The sequence below is a fragment of the Mastigoproctus giganteus genome, chromosome 9 (assembly GCF_048544385.1).
Source record: "Mastigoproctus giganteus isolate SK-2022 chromosome 9, ASM4854438v1, whole genome shotgun sequence".
Lineage (NCBI taxonomy): Eukaryota > Metazoa > Arthropoda > Arachnida > Uropygi > Thelyphonidae > Mastigoproctus > Mastigoproctus giganteus.
Genome location: NC_143583.1, coordinates 134,459,617 through 134,485,389, shown reverse-complemented (window position 1 = coordinate 134,485,389; position 25,773 = coordinate 134,459,617). Strand labels below are relative to the sequence as shown.

Here is a 25,773-nt window from a genome sequence, read left to right as displayed (position 1 = left end):
GAGACCATCAAAATATGGATGATTAATAAAGGTATGTTGTGGGGAAAAAAAAAAATATATCATTCTTTATTGAACAGTTTGGCAAATGAAGTGGGACATTTATTTTCATTATTTTTTTATTGTTGATTCTGTATAAATTTGCTTCACTGTATGAATTTTCCACACTATTAAGATTTCTGATATTACTTTAAAAAAATATGGGCATGTGATAATATTGCTTTTGTGTATTTATATGTTCTAGAAGTTACTTTGAAGTGCATAACAGCTTCATAACAGTGCACAACAGTTGAAAAGAATTTTAAAATTAAGGTATTAATAAAAATAAGGCCAATAAAATGGCTTAAAATATATAGCTACAGAATAAAACCTAAAGAATTCTCATACTATAAAATAAATTTTATGTACCTCCAACTTCTTTTTATAGACAAGATACTCCAGATACTGAATGAGAGCAACAGGAAACCTGTAGAGATAGTCCACAATAACATCAGGCCTCATTCTTTCGGATGGAGGTTCATCTGGTGGGCGCTCTGTAAATATCTATACATGTTGGACAGATGGAAAAAATAAATGAATATACCATTATATTAAGCTTTTTCTACCATTTATTAAGTCAATTAAATTAGTGCCTCAAGGAATCCTACAATTCATTTAATTATACCATTATACTTATTATATTTTATTGATATTATAATACACCAATACTATTTATTAGTTGCTACAAGGAAGCTAAAAATACACAGTATTTTTAAACCTGTTGTAACAGCTAATAAAAGTTTTTATTACAGTAATGAGAAAGCTAAAGAGATTTCAGCTAACAACAGTAAGAAGATAGCTCAATAGATTTCAGCTAAAGAGAATTTATGACAATGATAATGGTTAAAATTACCATTTATTTTTAACAAATAAATAATCATTCATTACATTAACAAAACTGTTAATGTAATGAATGATTTACAGTAAATTTTTATTTGGTAGGGGTCAATCAAATAATAATTTCAAAAAAATTTAAAAATTTAAAAAAGTAAAAATGTAAATTAACTTAATTCTTACTCTGTAGATATGTTGCTGAAAATGTTTCTGAGCACAATAGCGTGAATTTGGTCTCTACAAGATCTTTGATACTTGTAGTGTGAATTTGAATGTTGGCTTTAGTTCTCCTTTGAGAGAGAGGGAGCTACTTGCAACTGATTGTGATCAAAAATCAACTACTCTGATTTGCAAAAAGACTGACAAGATTGAATATTTGTCCCTGACATTTGTCGATTATCGCAGCAAAAGCCAACCATGTTATTTTGAGAATGAAAGATAAATTATGGCAACCTTTCATATTCCATATTTGTACAGGAAATAGAAATATTACCATTTCTTGCTGGTTAAAACTGAACACTAAATGATAAATTTCTGACTTTCAAACAATCAAATGGATCCTATTACAAAAGTGTAACTAATACAAATATTTCATATCATCATAATATCTCTATCTTCAATTTCAGTTTTCGTGGTGATAAGAGTCAGAAAGCAAAAATGAAAGGCCAGATATTCAGGTTGACAGACAATGACGTCATATCATTATCATGATGCATCATTGTCAATCTCTAACTGTTGTCAGCAACCAGTATGCTGCCTCTGCTATTATTAGCTCACATTTCTGAAACCATGCTCAGTGTTAGTTATTCATGCACTACAAGAAAATTATAATATAGAGAGATATTATTTATTCTTGTTTTTTTTTATCTTGTTGTGCAGTTAGCAAATAATTTAGAAACAAGAAAGTGAAGCTGACGAAGAGATTACCTACAAAATCACTTTAGTAATGTGCAGTTTAAAAAAAAATAAAATAAAATAATGAGAAATAAGGCAAATACACAGAAACACAGGTACTGTGTGCGATATTTTTAATAACATCTCAAAAGAATAATCACATCACCAGAATAAAAGTAAAGGCCTTTAGATTCTTTTCCTTTCCCATTATTTAAAGAAAACATTTTCCCACTGATTTGGCAGCCATGAGAAACATTGTGTTGTGAAATATTTTAACTATTCTTAAATAAATGCAAGAAAACAGTAACTTCTGAGAAGAAGATACACAATGATACCTTTTATTGAGAATGTGGAAGTTTTGATCATAATCACTTCTTTAATTATATCAACAGTAAAAGTAAGTGGCTGATTCACACTGGTCCACTTGACGTTGATGGTTTAACGTTTGATGATCCTGCTCAAGATGCTAACAGGCTGAACTGGTATTTTGCATCCACATTCACGCATGAGGAATTCTTTAAGGAGGCAATGCCAGAAGTTTATCAAACTCTAACAGAGAACTAAACAATTTTGTGATAGCTGAGGAAAATGGAAGAGAAACCATTCAAATTAAACATAAAAGGGTAGCTGGAGTGGATGGGATCTATCCAATTATATTAAGGGAGGCAGCAAAGGAGGTAAGCAAACTCTTAGCCATAATTATGGGAGCATCCTTGGATTCAAAGGTCCCTACGGATTGGAGATGTTCGAATGTATTCCCAATTCACAAAGGGGGATCAAAACATGACATGATAATTACAGACCTGTTAGCTTAACACCAGTTCCTGGGAAATTAATGGAGTCACTGGTTAAACAAGTAATGCAGGACCATATAGATAGGAATGCAATTATTCTACAGTCACAGCACGGATTTGTTTGGGGGAATCTAGTGTGACCAATTTGATTGGATACTATGATGTGGTCACAACGGAACTGGATTCAAAAAATAATTTTGATATCACATACTTGGCTTTCAGGAAAGCTTTTGATGCTGTTGCACATAAAAGATTGCATTACTAATTCGAGCAGTGTGGTATTAAGGGAAAGTTACTGCTATGGATAAAGGGATGGTTGAGTGGGAGAAGACAAAGAGTAGTTATTAATGGATACTGCTCTTTGTGAAGTCCCACAAGGTTCGGTGTTGGGCCCATTGTTGTTTTATGTATTTATTAATGATATTGATGGGGGTGTATCAGGCATAATGTCTACATTTGCAGATGATACAAAGGTTGGCAGGTAGTTTAATGACAGTAATGAAGGTATGCTGCTGTAACAAAATCTAGAAAAATTAGGCAGATGGGCTGAGATATGGCAACTGAAGTTTAACATTGACAAATGCAAGGTACTGCATATGGGTAGCAGTAATACCAGAGTAATGTATCAACTGTGTGGTACTACACTTTGGGTAATGGAAAATGATAAGGGCCTGGGAGAATTGTGTAGTCTGATATAAATTTCTCTGAGCAGTGGAGACAGGTGCCAGGACAGCTCAACGGAATTTTGTCAGTGATATACATGATTTTGCTAGCGGGGATGAGGTGATAATCCTATTGTATAAGGCAATGGTCAAGCCACAACTTCAGTACTACATACAGGTCTAGAGGCCTCATTTTAGGAAGAATGTAGAGATGGTGGAATGGGTACAGAGAAGGGGAAATGAGATTGGTGAGGGGTACAAAGGGGTGCTTTTACCGATTAAGGCTTGAATTCTGCAAATTGCAGCATCTGGAGACTAGGTGCCTGTGAGATCATCTGACTGAGGTGTTAAAGCTCTGGATAGCTTGAACAAACTCAATACTGATGGGATTCTTTCTCTTGCTCAGACTATGCACATGAGGGGGCATAAATTGCAGGGACAAAAAAGCAGTTATAGTTCACTCACAGCATGGGTTTGTTATGGGGAAGTCTTGTCTGACCAATTTGATTGAATACTATGGTGAGGGCACAAAGAAACTGGATGCAAAAAATAATTTTGATATCATATACTGGATTTTAGGAAAGCTTTTGATATTGTTGAACATGTACGACTACTATACAAATTGGAGAGGTATGGCATTAAGGGCAAGTTGCTGCTATGGATAAAGGGATGGTTGAGTGAGAGAAGACAGAGAGCAGTAATCAATGGACATTGCTCTTCGTGGAATAATGTTATTAGTGGAGTCCCACAGGGTTCGGTGTTGGACCCATTGTTGTATTTATCAATGATACTGTTGAAGGTATATCAGGCTTAATGTCCAAGTTCGCAGATGATACGAAGGTTGGCAGGGTTGTTAATGACAGTATGCTACTGCAATAGGATCTAGAAAAGTTGAGCAGATGGGCTGAGAGGTGGCAACTGAAATTTAATATTGACAAATGCAAAGTACTGCATATAGGTAGCAGTAATCCCATAGTAACGTACCAACTGTGCAGTACTACACTCAGGTTAGTGGAGAATGAAAAAGACCTGGTGTAATTGTGCAGTCAGATATGAAGTTTTCTAAGCAGTGCAGACAGGCTGCAAGAGTAGCTCATGTGGTCTTGTCAATGATATACAGGAATTTTGCTAGACTAGTACAAGTGGGGTTACATATGAGATCAAATGTCTGGACTGTGGGGAGTGCTATGTTGAAGAGACACAATGCAGATTTAAAGATTGTATGGAAAACATTTAATTCTTCAATAAAGTTTAATAAATGAAGACTACAGACTATGGGAAATCTGCTGTGGCTGAACACTTCTGGGAGCATAATCACCAAATTTCTCCGGGTGACGACACCATCATTGATCGTTCGCATAGGTATTGGAACCGGAAATGGCTGGAGAACTTGCAGATTTGTTCTTTGGAACATAATACCATTAAGAGAGATAGGGGGAGTCCATATTCACCCCCCTCTTTGAAACCAGAATTCTTCAATGGGAAGAAGATGGGAGAATATAACGGTTCTGCTTGGCAAGATTCCTTGCTAGGCAGAACCGTTATATTCTCTAATGATAAGATGCACTAGACCAGTGGTTTTCAAATGGGGTGCTGGAACAACACTCCAGGGGTGCCACAAAATCTGGGTTTAAGTTACTTCAACTTTTTTTTTTAAATTTATATATTTATTTCATTATAAAAAGGTACATCTTTATCTTACCTATGTGAGTTAGGATTTTCTGTGCTTACCACTATGAAAACTAAAAAGGGGGAGAGATTATAAATGATTGAGGAAGAATGATTTGGTTTGCACCTCACACACAAATTCTTTAAAGGGCTTATTAATTGAGATATACAGTGGCTGCAGTTGACTAGGGCCTCCTGGAATCATATCTAATTCCACATTTAATTCAGCACTCATTGTTTTTGTCACCTCTGTTATGTGTTTGTGTTCCTCATCATCTTATAGAGAGAGGGAGATAATAAATTCCTTCTTACTATATATAAAATTCTGATAGTATGAATCAGAGCTGAAATACTCAATATGTTCTACGTTGATAATAATATTAGTAAAATAATAAGAGGAGCTTAGCTCAATATAGTACGTAGAACACTTCCGTATGATACCCTCCAGAAATTAAAACGGAAAAAACGAAAAAAATCGACAACTTACTGGTACATTAGAGAAAAATATAAATAATTTACTCTAATGTACTGGTAAGTTGTTGATTTTTTCGTTTTTCCGTTTTAATTTCTGGAGGGTATCATACGGAAGTGTTCTACGTACTATATTGAGGTAAACTCTTATTATTTTACTAATATAAAATTCTGATAAATCATAGATAAAACACCATATGTCCTTCTTGCTGCTTGTTTACATTACTTGTTGAGCTTCGTGTCTTCCTATCATATCTTAATTTACAAGTTCTTCTCATCCTGGACATCCTTTAATTCCACTCTCCTTAATTTATAAACTATTATTATGTCTATGTTTCCCAAGTGCAATACTTTGTATTTAGTAGCAATAAACTTAAGCTGCTGTTTATCAGACCATACTTGCAGCTAGTGCAAATAGTTCTGAAGCAGCATAGTCTGGTTCCAACCATTAAGCACCTTCCCATTCTTTAAGTCATCCCCAAACTTTGGCAACTTCTCCTGTATTTCTTCATCAATATTATTCAGGAAGGAAAGAAACAAGAACGGTCTGACTGAGGTCTGAGTGCTGATTCCTGAAGGACCTCACGTACCACTCCAGTCCACTCTAAAGAACATTCAAATATGGCCATACACAATTTTTCATGAGAAATTTTATGCTTTCCTAAAATCCAGATATATAATGTCAAAGTTACTTCTTAAACTCAACTGCTGTATATACTTGTTTATTATTATTTATTATATAGTATTTATTTTAAATTATTTATTATTTTTTATTTTTATTTATTATATAATTTATTAGATTTGTCTCCCCTTCACAATAACATGTTGAGATGCATTTAGGATGCTTTTGTGAAGGGAAAGAGCATACCTGAGCAGTCTTCATTTCTTTAGCTCCTCCCTTATGGATTGGGGAGATGTTAGTACCTCTCCAATTCACAGGAGTAATCCCTGATTACAGACTAGCTTATATCTACCATGGGCTTCTGTGTCACCTGATAATTTATATGCATCACACGCAGTTTTCTTCTCTGCTACGAGTCTCATTAGTTCATCTGACATCCATTTAGGCCTAAACCTTGAACAGTATTTCTGAGTCTGCTGACGAGGCTACTAGAGACGGTCGTGTTCCAAGCCGCTAAGTGGATTTTTCTTATTTATTGATTTGAAATTATTGTTTTTCTAAAACTTTTGATTTAAATTTAGTAGTATAACATTATTTTGTGATTTTCTGATTAACTTGGTGTATTTATTCTTTATTCGGCCTTGTAATTGCATAAAAGTATCGGTAAAGGTTCCACGTGTTTCAACTCCGATACCGTTCGTAAATTTCCCGCCATTGTGATACGATAGTTGTTTGCCGTACTAGATAGCGTTAGTTGAACTTCGTTAGCAGTTAAATTGTACGTTTAAATAAATACATATAACGACTTAGATTACAAACGTAATATAATTAATTATATTTAACATAATTAATAACATAACATAATTAATTAATAAATTAATAGAATCATGACTCAGACCAGAGCAGCAAAGCAAAAGGCTCAAGCTAATGGAAGCGCTGTGGCTCAGAGAAGAACTGAGGGGGGCAGTTGTCCTCTGATTCACAGCCTTATAAAATGCACTGTTTGCTTGATGTTTGCAGAGCGATCGGGTACGGGACATGATACTGCCAAGGGGGATGTCTTTGTGTGTGCGCGATGCAAGGAGTGTATCGATATCAGGCAACAACTCGGCGTTCTTATGGGCCTATATGAGAGCTTGAAGGACAGGGTGGATGCCCTCGAAGAAACTAAATTGAGGGGCCCATCAAGCTCTCAGCTGCCCACATCAACGCCAGAGCTTGCACTTGGGCATCGCGTGACACAGAGACAACCCCCAAGGCAGAATGCGCTGGTCCCAAAGGAACTAGTAGTTGTTGGTGACTCCATTGTCAGGGAAACGGGGAACATGCTTTGTAAAAAAGATAGGTGGAACAGGACCAGGGTATGTCTGCCAGGGGCAAAGGTTGATGACGTTGTAGAGCGAATATCATCTTTTAAGGGCACAAAAGGTGATATAGTTGTACACGTTGGCACTAATAATATTAAGAGTAGGAGACCGGCAGAATTACTTAACAAGTACAGGTCACTGTTGAACAAAAGCCGAGAATTAGGGTTGAATTTGAAAGTGTCTGCAATTCTGCCCAGACACGATAGGAGGGAGTATATGATGAGAGCCTTGTCGATCAATTCGGCCCTGGAAAGATTGTGCAAGGCTCAAGGGGTAGAATTTTTTTCAGCCTGGACTGTACTTGTTAACAGGAGAGATTGCTTCTACAGGGATGGGATACACTTAAATAGAAAGGGTGCAAGAATATTTGCTGATGCTATCGAGGCAGTGTTAGGTGGGTCGGAAAACTGCTAGCTTGGGGGGATACAAAGACGAATAGATTAACAGTAGCCACTGGCAGAGGTGAAAGAGATTCTTGCACTGCTTCTATTGGAATGAGCAGAAGCCTGAAAAACAAGATTCAGGATATTTCAGAGACTGCTGGGAGTCATTGCGGTACAAATAAACACAGGGGTTGTGTTAGGGTAGCTAAGAATAGAAACAGGTGCAGGTATACTAGCGTGTACACCAATGCTAGGAGTTTAGTAAATAAATTTGATGAATTTGAGGTATTGCTCAAAACATCAAAGGCAGATATTGTTGGGATATCAGAGACGTGGTGTCACACAGATATAAGGGATGCAGAACTGCAATTTGGGGAGTACAACGTCTACAGAAAGGATAGACAGGATAGGAAGGGGGGAGGGGTTATGCTATTAGTTAAGAAACACATAAAATCCAAGGAAGTGAAGCCAGTCGACATCGCTGGACAGTGCAGTGTTGAGTCAGTTTGGTGTGACATAAGCATTGGGAGATCAAAATTGAGAGTAGGAGTGTGCTATAGGCCTAATGACTCTGATGAGTATAATAAGGAACTGTACAGGGAAATAGAGTGGGCCAGTAAATCAGAGAGTCTTATAATGGGAGATTTTAATTTCCCAGATATTGACTGGAATTTGGGGGCTGGTTACTCACACACTAGCAGGGCTTTTGTGGATTTATTGGATGATTGTTTTCTACATCAGCATGTTCGGGAGGCAACTAGAGGGAGTAATACTCTTGATTTGATTATCAGCAGTGATTCTTCATGCATTAAGAATCTGCAGATAAATGAACCACTAGGTGGCAGTGATCACAGTGTGCTGAAGTGGGAGTTACTGAAAGAGGTAACTACCATTAGGGGTAAAGGGAAGGGTTATTGCTTCCGTAAAGGCGACTACGATGGACTGAGACAGTATTTAAATTCTATACAGTGGGACCAACTGATGATGTTACCAACAGCAAACTCAAAATGGGAAGCATTCAAAGAACTTATCTTGGAAGCTACTAGGCTATACATACCGACTAAGAAATATTGTTCAAGGTTTAGGCCAAAATGGATGTCAGATGAACTAATGAGGCATATGGCAGAGAAGAAAAATGCATGGGATACTTACAAATTAACACATGACACAGAAGCCTATGATAGATACAAGTTGATATGCAACCAAGTTACAAAGGAGGTTAGGCAGGCGAAGGCAGATTACGAGAAATCCTTGGCAAGGGATGCAAAGAAAAACAGCAAAGAGTTCTTTACTTATGTAAACTCTAGAAGGAAGGGGATGAATCAGATTGGTCCACTTGATATTGATGGGTCAACTGTTGATGATCCTGCTCAGGTAGCTAACAAACTAAATGAATATTTTGCATCGACATTCACACATGAGGAGTTATTCAGCAAGGGGAATGCCAGAGGTGTATTCAACTCTAGCAGTCAGCTACAGAATCTTGAAATAACTGGGAGTAAAGTGGAGGAGAAACTGTTGAAGATAAACACAAGAAAGGCACCCGGGGTGGATGGGATCTATCCAGTTATATTAAAGGAGGCAGCAAAGGAAGTAAGCAAACCCTTAGCCATAATTATGAGAGCTTCCTTGGACTCAGGGGAGGTACCCATAGACTGGAAATGTGCAAATGTGACCCCAATTCACAAAGGAGGATCAAAGGCTGACACAAGTAATTATAGACCTGTGAGCTTAACTTCTGTTCCAGGAAAATTAATGGAGGCACTGGTTAAAGAAGCACTGCAGGATCATTTAGACAAGACTTCAGTTATAGCTCAGACACAGCATGGTTTTGTTAAGGGGAAGTCTTGCCTGACCAACTTGATTGGATACTATGATGCAGTCACAAAAGAACTGGATGCAGGGAATAACTTTGATATTATATACTTGGATCTTAGAAAGGCTTTTGATACTGTTGCACATGTAGCAGTATCAAAATGTTGCACATTTTGATACTGCTACACAAATTGGAGCAGTGTGACATTGGAGGCAAATTGCTGCTATGGATAAAGGGGTGGTTGAGGGGGAGAAGACAGAGAGTGGTAATCAATGGACACTGCTCATCGTGGACTAATGTTATTAGTGGAGTCCCTCAGGGCTCAGTGTTAGGTCCATTATTGTTTTCTGTATTTATAAATGATATTGATGATGGTATATCAAGCTTAATGTCCAAGTTTGCAGATGATACAAAGGTTGGCAGGGTTGTCGAGGACACTACTGACACTATGCTGCTGCAACAGGATCTGGAAAGGTTGAGCAGATGGGCTGAGAGGTGGCAAATGAAGTTTAACATTGACAAATGTAAAGTACTACACATGGGAAACAGCAACCCCAGAGCAACGTATCAACTCTGTGGTGCTGCACTGACAGTGGTGGAGAATGAAAGGGACTTGGGGGTGATTGTGCAGGCAGATATGAAGTTATCTGAGCAGTGCAGACGGGCTGCAAGAGTAGCTCATGGAGTATTGTCAATGATATACAGGAATTTTTCCAGCAGGGATAAGGAGGTGATTATTCCATTGTATAAGGCAATGGTCAGGCCACACCTAGAGTACTGTATACAGGTCTGGAGGCCTCATTTCAAGAAGGATGTAGAGCTGCTGGAACGAGTACAGAGAAGGGCAACAAGATTAGTGAATGGAACAAAGGGGTGCTCTTACGAAGAAAGGCTTAAGTTTTGCAAATTACAGTGTCTGGAGACTAGGCACCAGCGAGGTGATCTGATAGAGGTGTATAAAGCCTTGAATGGTTTAAGCATGCTCAATGCTGATGGGATTCTTCCTCTAGCTCAGAAAAATCACCTGAGAGGGCATAAATTCAAATTGAGGAAAGACAGATGTAGGATAGACGTGCGGAAATTTGCCTTTAGCCAGCGGGTGGTTGGTTGGTGGAACAGACTGCCATCCCTTGTGGTGGAGGTTGATAGCCTAAATAAGTTTAAGGCTCAGCTGGACAGGTATTTTGAACGAACAGAGGGGTGAAGTGGAAGTGGTTTTTTTTTTTTTTTTTTTTTTTTGGCTGATGCTGCATAAGCTTGCTTTCTTGCATCAAATGCCTCTACTAATGCTAATGCTAATGCTAATAATGCTAATCGGTATGAAAAGCCTAGTAGCTTCCACGATTACTTTCTCGAATGCTTCCCATTTAGAATTTGCTGTTGGTAACATTATCAGTTGGGCACACTGTACAGAATGTAAAAACTGTCTGAGACCATTGTAGTCACCTCTACGAAAGCAAAATCCTTCCCTTTACCCTTGATGGTAATTATATCTTTAAGTAAATCCCATATCAGTACACTGTGAACACTACCACCTAGTGGTTTTTTTATTTGCAAATTCTTAATGCAAGAATAATCACTGCTGATAACCAGATCAAGGGTATTACTCTCTCTGGTTGCCTCTCTAACATGTTGCTGTAAAAAACAATCATCCAGTAAATCCACAAAAGTCTTAATGTTGTCCGAGTAATCAACCCACAAATTCCAGTCAATATCTTGGAAGTTAAATCCCCTATTATTAGACATTCTGATTTCCTGGCCCACTATTTCTCTGTACAGTTGTTCGTTGTACTCATCAGAGTCATTAGGCCTATAACACACTCCAACTCTCATTTTTGCTTTCTCAGTGCTTATATCACACCAAACTGACTCAACATTGCACTGACCATCTATGTCAACTGAATACACTTTCTTAGATCTTGTGTGTTTCTTAACTAACAAGCATAACCCCTCCTCCCTTCCTATCTTTCTTGTACACAATGTACTTTCCGAATTCCCATTCTGCACTACTTATATCTCTGTTACACCATGTCTCTGATATCCCAACAACATCTGCCTTTGATGTCTTGACTAGCACTTAAGCTCATCAAATTAATTTACAACACTCCTAGCAGTGGTGTATACGCAAGTACATGCACCTATTCTTAATCTTAGTTACCCTAACACAGCCCATGATTAGACCGGGGTTCGAGCCCGTCATCACCAAATACGGAGGATGCAGAAAGATCAGGGAATGACCACTGCATATCCCGGGGCAATATGGCCTTAGTTGCTAATGCTCCTAAAAACCAAATAACAAACAAACAGCCCATGTATTTATTTGTTCCGTGATGACCTCCATTCCCTGAAAATCCCAGCCCCTGCCCTCCATTCTAATAGAAGCAGTGCAAGAATCACTTTCACCTCTGTCTGTGGTATGACTAAAATCAGTCAATCAACACTGACATACCTATCTTGTTCGAATATCTCGATCCATTTAAATTAAAATTAACATATTTTTGTTTCTTGAACTTGAAATTAATCAGGTTTTACTGTACCATGCAGAATACAAACTGACATGTATATGTATTATGATTTGACATACAGTTTTCTGTCATTATATCAAAATTCTCAAATTAAATTATATTGCTAACTGTTAAACAGTCTAATTACTAGAACAACATACTAAGTAAAATACTAGAAGTCAAAAGAAAAAATTATGAAAGAACTGAAAACATCTAATACAATAGCCAATTTAAAATATTTACTTTAATTCCTTGTTCCTGATCTTTTTCTAAAACAAAGTCAACATACTTCCATACTAATTGATGATCTCCTAAGCTAATGAGAGAGAGAGAGAGAGAGAGAGAGAGAGAGAGAGAGGGGGGGGGGGAGAAAAAGAAAATACACATGATTATTATAAAGTTTTTCAATTTTAAATTTAATTACACGTCAGTTAAACCTAGTCCTTAGTTGTTTGTTATGGAGGTTTAATAGTGTAAAGAGTGAGACATCATTTACTCTCCTAGTGGCAATTAAATCTTGTATACAGACTTTTATAACTTCCAGCATTTATTACCTTGAGCTGTTCTGAAATGTACCCATGGATTTAAAGAGTATTTTATGTTTTTCTTCTTTTTTTAATTTTTTAGTTTTTCACTAAAAAGCATCTTCCAAGGGCAATGGGGGAGGGGTAAATATTTAGTTGATGCAAACTGTTCAAAGAAAACCATAATTTTTATTAATTGCACCTTTTATAATAACTTTTATATAAAACAGTATTTTCCATTCAAATATGTTACTGAATTACATTTTAAGAAATTGTTTTTATACTCTTTAAAAAAGTATATGTAAATCTACAAACAGGGAGAATAATATAGGTTGAGAAAGTACCCATTTAATTTAGAGGAGTGAGTGAAAAAGATAAAAGTTTGAATTTGCTTGATTTATGTTGTTCATTGCTTTTAAGTGAGATACTGCATAAAAATGCAGTTATCTGTATATGTATGCAGTATCTATATATGTATATTTAGTATTAGAATTAACCATATGGTCATTAATGAGCTGCCAAAATCTTAACAACTAGTTCCCTATAAAAAGTTCTGATTTAAGTGATAAAGTCATATTCCTTAAATCAGAAGAATAAGAAAAAGAAATGGCCCTTTAATTAATAGAAATTCATGTTCCCTTGCATTTGAAATTTATTTTGTATACCATATTATTTTCTATACCATTTTATAAGATAATTTGGTCATTCAGCTAATGAGGAGAGATGATTCAAAATTGGCTGATGGTAGAGGCTAAGGTTTGCTTGTACACTTCTTGAAAATTCTTGTCTATTTTTAACAAATCTTCTGTTGATACTCCAGCATGACCAATAGATCAAAGGAGTTTAAAATTAATCATTTTGACAATGAACAAAATTAATAATAGCATTTAGCAGTCATGTGGGTTTGAATGAGTTTACTCAAACACGTGCTACTGCATTCTTGTGCTTGACCACTCAACTGTGCTGGGAATTTCAAGTGTGAGCAATCTGACTTAAGTTAAGGACAAGGAGAAAAAGAAAATTAGTGATATAAATTGCACCAATTATAGACTAACACAGAGGATATACTTACTGGGATAAGATGTGCAGAGAGGGATAGATATCCATGTTGCCACCATTACAAGTTATTGGAAAAGTAACTTTTAATATTCTGGCAAGTTTTTGGAAAAGTCACTTTAAAAGATGGAAAGTGATGCATTAAAGATATATATTGAGCTGACTTTGCATTAACAACACCTACTTAATAGTTCATGGGTCACTGTTTGTCTATAATATAGCCTGTATACATCTTGGCATGGACCCCACAAGTTGTTGCAGGGTTCTGCATTAGTGCTACCCATGCGTTGCAAAATGTGTCCAGTAATGCTTGCACATTGTCAGCTGGATGGCTGTAGCATTGAATGTCCTTTTCCAGTAGGTCAAACATGCTTAATTGGGTAAGTTGGGTCACCATGGGAGGATGGAGGATTCATTGTCATTTCCTGAAACCGGTTAGCAACCTGCTGGACCTTGTGGCACGTTGTCTTGTTGATAGAGGCCAGAATTGTCTGGATACACTGTCATCATGAAGGAATCAGTATTAGTGCTGATATGTCCACGAAAGGTTTTCCTTGTGCCTTGCAGTGAGCATGGCTAGCTGTAATAATCATGATGATTTTGGTTTTAATGGTGCAAAAACGTTGAAGGTTATAATGCACCAGGAAGAATGGCTAGCTGTTGTGATGGCCGTTGACTGACACAGCCTATATGAGCTAATGTCTAGTACACAGTCCATGTGGATATCGGTGTGTAAAACAATCTTATATCAGCTGTTCCTGACTTTGAGTCAGTGTCACAGAGACCAGTTCATTCCTACACAATGGTGCGTTGCTAATGGAAAGCCAAGTCAGTGGAAAAGGTGCAATGAGCCTTTTTGAAAGCCATAAAAATGCAATCTTGATTTACTTTCTTTTTTTAATTTTAATAATGATTCAAAACACAAAAGGTATTAAAACTTATAATACTTATGAGTTCTAGGTTGGGAAGTCAAAAGATACTTGTTGACAGTGGGGCTGAATTTCAGTAAAATGCAATTTTCAGACACAAAGGAAGGTTATTATAAATATCAGAAGTTGAAGGGATAAATGAGAAAGAGAAAAAGTTACTTAATTAGTTTGGATTTGAACAGTGAATTAATAATTACTAGTTGAGACAGATGCTTGGACTGGTTTGGAAGAAAGAGAAGGAATTGCAGATGCCGATTAGAAGAACAGTATCCATGGAAAAGATAAACGGCAGGAACTGAAAATCTGTGTGATAAGAGAGTGGAGAGAATCTGTAAGGTCATTAATTACTTTTTCAATGTTTAGGAAGTAATATTTGTAATATGTTGTCAAAGGAGATAAGAAAGTCATGGTTGTCTCTGGTGAAAATATGCAATCTTGTCTAGAAATCTGAGTGTTGTTCAAAGTGTATATTGTATATGGGAACAGCAGAATCTATTTTGAGAGAAAAGACTGAATAATGATTAAAGTTGTTGTTGTTGTGGGGGTTTGATGGTGCATAAGCTGCTTTGGCTATAATGCACCTATTCATTTATTGTATAAATAGATGAGACAGTCTCGTAATGTTAGGAAAGGCTGAGATCAGAAATCATTAAATACTTCAATCTGCTTCAGAAAGTTGAAAAAGTCAGAAAAATTTGCATTGTCATCAATGAGCTTCTCTACAGTTATTGGTTTCTGGAGGTTAACCAATGATAGTAGGGTTGAATTTCTGTCTTGTTTATAGTATGGGCATTCAATGAGAATGCGTTTAACAGTCAGATTTTCTGACTGTTAAACACGTTCAACTTTCTGAAGCAGATTGGGGTATTTAATGATTTCTGATCTCAGCCTTTCCTAACATTACGAGACTATACTATGATTTTTAGCGTTTCTCACCAACCATTGAAGTAAAAACTAAAACCAAAATCTTAAAAAGCTTTATATTTAAAATTTACAGCAGATCAAAAAAATAAATGTGATTATACAAATAAAATGTTACTGATAATAAAATACTGAATTAAGATAGAATAAAACAAATGTAGTTTACAGTGAATGTACAAATAAAATGATAATAAAATACTGAATTAAAATGCAATAAAATATACTAGATTAAAAGCGCTAAAATAACTGAATCTTTCAAAGGCTTCTGCTTTCTTTCTCAACAGTGCCTGTTGAGAAAAAAGTTGTTAGGCACATTACAGCCAAAGCAGCTTATGTGCTAATACAGGGCATCTGATTAATGCCCTGTATAACCAAAGCAGGGAGGTATGATCTGCACCCCATGTTAAGACAGATAAAGTTCTGAGTATATTTAACTTTTTTATACAGGAAGTATGTACATTTTTAATATGGTCTAAGAAATTTAATTTGTTGTCAGGGATTAATCCTAGAAATCTGATATTAGTAGTGACTGGGATGGAGACAATGGAAATTTGAAGTTCAGAATCCAGATGAAGTTTTCATTGTCTACAAAAATGAAAACGTTTTTGGATCGCAACAGTTTTCCATTGTGAGAGTCGATAGCCATTGAGGCTGGCCCATTTCTGTATTTTATTAAGTGATATCAGAAGCTGTCCAATAGATCTCATGTTTTGGGAATGGCAGGAGATGGAAAGGTCATCTGCATAAAAGTCTCAACTGTATTTGGAAGCTGTTTAGTGATAGAATCCATTCTGAGAACAAAAAGAGTGGCACTCAGTACTGATCCCTGTGGAACGCCTTGCTGAATGAAAGTTGCAGAGAGGGCATGTTGGTATCGAACTTGGAACGACCTAGTATGTAGAAAATTCTGACCAAATATGGGAAAGTTGCCCTGTAGACCGAGAGAATAAAGATCACTAAGTATGCCATGCTCTGCCATGTGGAGTCAAGCGCCTTCTCTATATCTATCAAGCCATTACTAGATGTTTGTGTTTAGTGAAGGCATTACACGAATGACAAATTCAGCCTTAACCATGAGATCCAAGCATGACTGGTTTTTTCGTAAGCCGTGTTGACTATGACCCATTAGATGTTCTGACTCAATGATCTAGATGAGTTTACTGTGGACAATTTTTTCAAGGATTTTGCTGAGGCAGCTTGAGAGAGATATTGGTCTATAGCTATGAGGGTTGGATGGATCTTTTCCAGGCTTCAGGAATGCCAAAACAATACATTGACGCCAAGAAGCTGGATAAACATTTTCTAAAAAAAATAGGGTTGTAAAAGAGCAGAAGGAAGTGCAAAACTTTGTCATCAAGATGTTGCAGCATGATATAATAGATCCCATCTGGTTCTGGCAGCACCACTGTGGGTTGTTCTAATGGCATGCAAAAAGTTATATTGCAGTGGTTTGTTGTATAGTAGAATGAGAGTAGTTTGGAAGTTAAATGACTGGTGCTCTGTACTGTTTTTAATGGGTTGGAAAGATATAGTATAAGCTGATGCTGCTGATATTTCAGCAAAGGTATTGCCCAAAGCATTAGCTATATCCAAGGGACCAGATAGATCTTGCCCATTCCAGGAAAGAATTGGAGAAGGTATGGTTGAAAACTTACCAGAAAGCTGTCTAATTTTTTTCCAAATTATTTTGCTGTCAGTATTTCTGTTAATGCTGGATGCAAAACGGATCCAGGATTCTTTCTTGGCTTGTCTTTGACTCCTTATAATTTATCAGATTGGCTGCGGTTGGATATTGCTGAAACAAATTCCAGGCTTTATTTTTTGGCTTTTGTGCATTCCTCATTCCACCAATAATTATAATACTTTCGGCCAAGGGGATTTGATAATGGTATTGTGTCTTTGGCCACATTTAGGAGATGCAACATGATATAATCTGTCACATCATCAATAGGCTGCAGACGGAATTGATGACTGAAATTGTGGGTGGGTGGGTGGGTGGGTGAGTGAGTGAGTGAGTGAGTGAGAGTGAGTGAGTAAGAGTGAGTGAGTGAGTGAGTATGGCAAGGTTTAGTGCCTCTAAAAAGCTTTCAATGAGTCAACCCCATCTATCTAATTTAGGAGCACCTCATAAGGGGTGTGCCCATTAAAGTCCCCTAATATACAGAGGCGGCAGGGTATCTGTATGAAGAGGTCTTCAAGATCTTTTAAATAGTAAGTATGGTTTGACTGTAAGTAGATTGAGACTAGTGTTACTGCAATAAGTAGAGTTATACGAACAGTAACAGCTTATATTTTAGTTTGAAGTGGGATACGTTTAGTTGGGATCTTTGAATTTATCAGGATTGCTACACCACATGGGCAGCATATGCTGTATTACGATCTCTTCAATAAAGGCAATAGTTCTTTATTGAAGGAGAAATCTGCAAGGTTAGGTAAGTTTCCTGAAGACAAAGGCCAACTGGAGAATATCAGTTAATTAGATCATGGATATCATCTGTGTTACAATGAAAATCTCTGCAGTTCCATTGTAAAATACAAAGCATTATTTGTGTTTAATTGGTGGAGCTGTATCTGACTGCTTTTTGAAGGTGACTGGCTTATGACGTTCCAAATTTAGTTTATCTTTTTTGGAGAAAATTGGCTGACCAGTGTCCATTTCTTCTGCATAGATTTCTAAAATGGGTTCTTCCTGTATAGATATGCCATCTGTGTCCTGAATATTTTTCATTACATTTGAGTTTGTACTATGAGATATGGTAGCTATTATTGGAGGAGGAGATTCCGCTGGTATTGTGGGAGGAGTATTATTTGCCTGGTAAGAGAACTTGGATTGTTGTTTACGTACACTTGGTTGTTGCTCAGAAAAGACATTTATAGCCCAATTATAAATTGATTTATTAGTGGGAACTGTGACATCAGTTTGAGTGGAGACTGTTTGATACTTTTTTACGGCATTGGCATAGGACATATTTTTGGTGGCGGACAAAAAACTGCATCACCTTAAAAAAGTACCATTTGTAATGAAACGTATATGATATTGTTTGATTACATCATTTTGTTTGTCGCAAAGCAAAGGTATTGCGTCAGATAACACTTCTATTGCATCAGACAGTAATTGCAAGGTATTGCATCAGCTGTTTCCATAAATATGGCGTTGGAAGGGTATACACGCTCATTAGTATCCTGTTTTGCGGAGGTTGTTGTTATTTGGTTTTTAGGAGAATTAGCAACTAAGGCCATATTGATCCAGGGATATGCAGTGGTCATTCCCTGACCTTTCTGCATTCTCTGTATTTGGTGGTCACGGGCTTGAACCCCAGTCTAATCGTGTACTACGCACTGCTGCTCCTGCCCACCTGGCTACAGAGGCGCCGTTTTTTTGCGGAGGTGTAAGCATGGCTCCATATGTTCAGTTGACACCAAGGGAAAAAAACGTATAGCTGTTTCTCTGTCCCAGGAAGGACTTCCTACACGTGCTATTGCTGATAAAATAGGCTGCCACCAGTCAATGCTATCCTGGGTGCTGAAATTAAAGCATGAAACTGGTGATGTGAAGAGAAGACCTGGATCGGGCCGTAAGAGAGTGACTACGCCTTCCCAAGATCGATATTTGAAATGGCTATGCCTTCATAATCGCCATGTTAGTGCTCCTGATCTAAAACTGGACTTTGAGATGGCCTCTGGTGTTGAAATAAGTGCACGAATTATCCAAAGACGGCTTTCGGAATGTGGTTTGCATGCTTATCTGCCCAAGAAGAAGCCGTTGTTGACCCAATAAATGAGAAAGAAGCAACTTTCTTGGGGCTAAAATGTGTTTCATGGACAAAAGAGCAATGGGACACCGTCATCTTTTCAGATGAATCGAAATTCAACCTGCATGGGAAGCGATATGTCAGAAGACGAAAATCGGAGCCATACCATCCTGACTGCATAACAAGCAAAGGGTTGGGGGCAAATTAGGTTCATTAACGGAACAGTGAATGCAGAAACCTACACTGCTATCTTGGAGGAGTGCCTGAAACCCGTTATTAGGGATCACCACGCAGATGTCCAAAACTGCATTTTTTAATAGGACTCAGCACCTTGTCGCACAGCAAAATTGGTAAGTTTTATGCTATTTAGATTTAATGATGAGTTTTTCTTCTTGTCTCACAAGGCTTAAAACATACTTACACCAATGTTTTCCCTCGTTTTTCTCCCTTAAGGTGCAGTCATACTTCAGAAATGCTAGCATTACAGCGTTGGACTGGCCCGGCAACAGTCCACATTTGAACCCTATTGAAAATTGCTGGTACATAATGTTGTCTAAAATTGCTCAGAAGAAGCCAACAAGTAAGATTCAGCTGCAGGAAGGCAGTAAGGGTGTGGTACCACAAAATTGGGCAACTGTATATCCAGAAGTTGATTAACTCTATGCCAGATTGTTGCAAGGCTGTAATTGCAGCTTGAGGAGGAACAACAAAATATTGAGGATTTATTTTGTTGATTTACAGTACATATAACTATTATGTTAACTTGTCATTTCAGTTTTTACACGTAAATGCAATAAAATGTATGTTTGGTTGTCATGATTGCCATATTTCCATTAATTAAGCATTTTACCCTTTGGGAAGATATTTATGGCAATTAGGTATATCAGGTGGAGTATTTTTATTGGATTTCATTCAAGGAGATATATATTCCCTCTAACAAATAAATTTTGAACATTTCTGCAACCCACAATGCAGTGCAAAACACATTTGCAAAATTCACAAGTTATGCAGTTTTTTTGTCCGCCACTGTAGTAGCTGCAACTAGTTTTCTCGCTTCTTGGTAACTGACTGTTCTCAACCTTGTATTTTACTATTTTTTTTCTCAGTTTACCATTTTTCACATGTCTTGGAATATGCAGGTGGTCACCTTTGCAATTTGGGCAGGTCATTTTTGTAGCTATACAGTCACTTTGTATTTGATCTGAGGATCCAAAATTGGATCCTCAGATCAAATCAAAATCAAAATTGGATCCTCCTCTGCATACAGTTTGTGAGTGGCCACACTTTTGGCATTTATAACATCTTAAAGGGTTGGGAATGTAGGGATGAATAAGGAAAAGTAAATAACCTGCTTTTACAGAGGAGGGTAAGTTAGGTGTACTGAAGGTGAGAATAATATTTCTGGTAGGTGTAAGTTGATTATCTTTTTTAATCATTATTTGTCTTTGTTTCAATTACGTGTTGTCCCTGCAGCTCTTGGGTTATTTCTTCCTCCGTGACATTTAATAGATCCCAACTGGACATGACAGAATTTAGGTGAATTTAGATGAATTTAGGGTTGTGTGAGGAGATATTTTTACTGGAATGCCAGCAAAGCTTGTAAGTTGTAACAGCTTCTCAGAATGTCTGTCATTCGTGGTTTCTACTAGTAGGTCTCCCAATTGCAGTCTCTTAACTGTCTTGGGAGATCCTGCAATACCTTCAGATGTTTCTGCATGACAAAGGAAGACAATTTACTCATAGGCTGACTAGTAAGTGAGTGGATGATTAAGAATGATGGGCAAGGTTGCTCCATCAAATCAGTCTTTTGTCTCTTTGGATTATCTTTCTCAATATCCTGATGGTCTGTGTTTGCCAAGTTTGCTCCTTTTCACCCTTGGCAAGAGGACTTTTCTGCCAAGGTTCCCGGCCTCACCATGGGAAAACAGGAGCAGTGCAGCTAGGAAGCCAAGTGGTTAGAGTGTTAGTTGGTTAGTGAACTAGAAATATATGGATAAATAAAGAAAGGTGGGTTTCCGCTCTGGGTTCTAACTTGTGGCTTTTCAAGTATAGAACGGTTTTAAAAATAAGACTTTTCAGAGAAATGTAGGAACTTAAAAATAACTTTAATCACCTTTGAAGAGCACTCTAAAATTGCAGAAATATCACTTGGCAATGGGGGACCTAAGAATTAAAGATAAGTTTTTTTCTCCTCACTGGAGATTTATCTGGAGAGATAAGCATTTCATTCAACAAGTCACAGCTGTTTGTGCAAAAGGAGGCTTCTCAAACTAGAAGGTGGAATAAATTTTACTTCTTCTGAAAGCTAAAGGAATCCCTCTGTGGAATCAGTATTCACCTCTTATGGAACTTTCAGAAGTTATGACCTGAAGGAACTCAGCCAAAATGGCTTGTTAACTGGTATCCAAAAGCTTTTGTATTGATGGCAAGTAATGAAAAACAAGATAAGCAGGGGGATTATATTTATAGACTGTAATAACTATACATTGGATTATATTCATTTGCTTATGTGCATATGCAAATGCACATTGTGGGCATTTACAATAATTTGCCGATAATTTTAATGATGAATATTAATAATAATAAATAATAATGCAGATAATTAGTACATATAAATGCAGATACAAATATTACTAGCAAATACAAATATTATTATTATATTTTGTTAATTTGATCAGTTTTCAGGCATTAAACTCGTAAATGTGATTTTAATCATTGAAAACACCATGATATTACAAATAATATTATGGTGAAAAAAAGATTTCAGTTAACCATCAGCTGAATTTTTCAAAAAGATTTCAGCTTGTTTAAAAATTATCAGCAACCTTTAAACAAGCCATGTTACCCAAAATAAGGAGAAAGTGACTTCAAGGGATCGCTATCATGTCTCAATAATCAGCAATATTCATTCCAATAAGTTAAGCCACCCAGTTTTCAAATGATTTTTGAAAAAATATAGTGTAAAAATCAAACATTCTAGAGGAATCTAAATTTAGAAAGAATTATCTTAATGATATTTAAGATAATATTTGCAAAATTTGTTAAAGTACTGGAGAAAATTGCATCTGAATGTTCACTGATGAAAGAGCAGATACTTGTTGCCATTATTGGAAGTAGTAGTGGCAAATAATGCAAGAAAGCGAGATTATATAGTACCTGCAAAAAAAACTTTCCACATCATCTGTCCATCTTGTAATAATTTGTCTATTTCTTTCTTGAATTTATTCAAAGTACAGGCAGTTCTCGCTTTATGAGTTTTCGCTTTACGAGTTCCCGGGTTTACAAGTTTTTTCTCCCAAGTATCAACAAAATCGAAAATATGAACATTAATTGCAAAAAATGAATGTTAAACATTCATAAATACCACATTCCAAACCTCGTGCATAGCTATACAATACAGTGTACCCCCGCTTTATGATATTAATCAGTTCCAGAGACATCATCTTATCATTAAAATATCATAATGCGATTCCAATAACACATTGTTTTTTGGTAATTCGTTTCAAGATCTTGGAAGTTGAATTTTCCCTGTATAACTAGGCTATTTATCTCTCTAAAATGTCATTTTCAAAGTCACGAACGTGACCTGAAGGCCATATAAAAGGTCGTGAGCATGATTTGTAAATTATATTAGTTACCAATTCAAATCATTAAATGCACTACACTTTCATCGTTATCATATGTTCTGTTATAAGAACCAATTTTGAACAGCTTTGTGATATTTTTCTAAAGCACATTTCTGGAGGTCACAACCATAAAACAATAAAAATGATTTGCACTTTCTGGTTTATTGGGCTTTTCTGTTACTGCAAGCAGTTATAAGCGGGTAGTAAACTCAATGTTATTGCATTTGTGAAAATAGAAAATACCAATAGCTGGAATTGTGTGGGTTTTTATGTTATTATGGTGAAATGTGTTTCCCCTTTACTGAAACCTTCAATCATATAAACGTGCAAATCTTCAACCGCGCAAATCGTGTTAGTTGCAATTTATGCGTTCCATTAAAAAATGCTTTTGCATGCTATTGAAATTTATAAAGAAAAGAGAAGATTATCATGGAAACAAGCACCTCTTGAAGCATTTCTGAAGAAGACCACTCCTTGTGCAACAAACCAACGAGTGCCGAGCCAATAATGAGTGATCAATGAGTGTGCTTTAGTCGATGATAATGATGAATAAACATTTTTTAACATTTGTTAAGTCGTAAATAATTTCTATATTATTATAATTTGCTTGATTTTACAGGCTATGTTTTCAATTCTTTCGATAAATCAATCATTGTTTAAACATAAACTAATTAGCTAACTAATTTCATTGTTCAGAACGTAACCCCTATTTTTAACCTTATGTCTATGGGAAATGAATTCCTGCTTTACAAGTTTTCGCTTTATGAGTGCATGCTAGGAACGAATTAACTTGTAAAGTCGAGAACTACCTGTACCCTCTTTCACAACACCAGATGGAAGTTTCTTCCAACAATCAACTATTTGCTGGATAAAGACAAATTTCCACACATATATATATATATATCCAGCAACTATTATTATTCAGTTTAAATTTATGTCCCCTCATGAGTGTTGTCTAAGCAGAAGAAAGGAAGGATAGCATTTATTTTACTTGATCCATTTAAAGCCTTAAATCCGATCTCCTTGTAGGTGCCTAGTCTCCAATTTGCTGCAACTTGCAGAACTGAAGCATTTTTTGGTAAGAGCACCCTTCCAACATCTTTCCTAAAATGAGGCATCCAGACCTGTATGCAATACTCAAGATGTGATACATCCATTGCCTTATAGAACAGGATGATCACCTCCCTGTCCCTGCTGGTAAAATTCCTATATATCATTAACAAAACTACATGAGCTATCCCAGCAGCTACTCTGCATTGCTCAGAGAAATTCATATCTGACTCAACAAATTACCCTGAAGTCATTTTAATTCTCCACTACTCTAGGTGTGGTACCACATAGTTAGTATGTTATTCTGGGATTACTGCAACCCATACAGTACATTCTGTTTATCAATGTTAAACTTCAGCTACCACTTCTCAGGCCATCTACTTAAGTTTTCCAGATCTTGGTTCTATGCCTTGAACTGTATCTATTAATTGGTATAAAAAGTCTAGTAGCTTCAACAATAACATTCCCAAATGTTCTCATTAAGAATTTGCTGTTGATACTTCATCAGTTGATCCCAATGCATAGAATTTAAAGGCTGCCTGAGACCGCTGCAGTCACCTTTACGAAGGCAAAAGATCTTTCCCTTGATTTTGACAGTAGTTACATCTTTAAGTAAACCCCACATCAATATATTGTGATCACTGCCATATAGTAGATCTTTTACCAGTAGATTCTTTATGCATGAAGGGTCACTGCTGATAATCAGAACAAAAGTATTGCTTTCTCTTGTTGCTCTCTAACATGCTGGTGTAGGAAAAAAATCATACAATAAATTTACAAAAATCTTGCTACTGTGCGAGTGACCAAACCACAAGTCAATATCTGAAAAGTTAAAGTTCCCCATTAAAAGACATTCTGATTTATTAGCCCACTCCATAAGTCTGTATAGTTCTTTATTATACTCATCACAGCCATTAAGGTCTATAACACACTCCTAACCTCATTTTTGTTTTCCTATGCTTATGTCATGCCAAACTGACTCAACATGCACTGGCCACCCATGTATACTGGATGCACTGCCTCAGATTTTATGTGCTTCTTAATTAACTAATAGTATAATCCTTCCCCACCTCCTAACTATCCTTTCTGTACACATTGTACTCCCATATTCAAATTCTGAATCCCTTAAATCTGAGTGACACCATGGCTCTGATACCCCCACAAAGTCGGCATTTGACAATTTGATTAGTATTTCAAATTCATCAAATTTATTTACCATGTTTTTTTTTCTTCTTTCTTTTGGTATTTTTTTTTTTTTTTTGCCAGTGGCTGTAGCCTGTAGCTTCCTTGAACTATATGATAAATACTATTATTATTACTATTATTATGCTCTTAGCATTAGTGTACATAAAGGTATACCTGTAAGTGTTTTTTGCCCTTAGTAATCCAAATGTAGCCCATGTATTTGCTTGTTCCATGATGATTGCCAGCAGGATCTGAAACCCTTTGTTTTCTAGACTGCTGCAAGTTCGACTAGAAGCAGTGAAAGATTCATGTTTGCCTCTGTCTGTGGCTACAGTTAACATATTAGTCTAGGTATCCCCTAGGCTAGGCAGTTTTCTGACCCACCTCGCACTGCCCCAATAACATCAACAAAAATTCTTGCACCCCTTCTATTTAAGTGTATCACATCCCTGTAAAAACAGTCTCTCCTGTTAACAAGCACAGACCATGCTGCTGAGAAAAATTTTATTCCATGGGCCTTACACAGTCTCTCCAGGGCTGAACTGACTGACAAAGTCCTCATCATGTACTCCCTCCTACTGTGTCTGGGCTGAATTTCACATTTTCAATTTAAATCCTACCTCGTGACTTTTTCTCAACAAGTATATCCTGAGATCTCCTACTTTTAGTACCATTAGTA

At 36.7% G+C, this 25,773-nt stretch overlaps 1 protein-coding gene across 4 annotated transcripts in view; it reads right to left on the bottom strand.

Annotated features, from left to right (window-relative positions):
- Positions 1–25,773, bottom strand: part of LOC150080753 (transforming growth factor-beta receptor-associated protein 1-like) — a 272,526-nt gene that overhangs the window by 72,976 nt on the left and 173,777 nt on the right. For all 4 annotated transcript variants that reach the window (XM_090382037.1, XM_090382036.1, XM_090382038.1 and 1 more), the window contains 2 exons: positions 12,295–12,367; positions 406–540 (listed from right to left, as the gene is read on the bottom strand). In XM_090382037.1, coding sequence (XP_090238163.1) covers positions 406–540; positions 12,295–12,367 — 208 coding nt within the window. The remainder of the gene's footprint in view (positions 1–405; positions 541–12,294; positions 12,368–25,773) is intronic.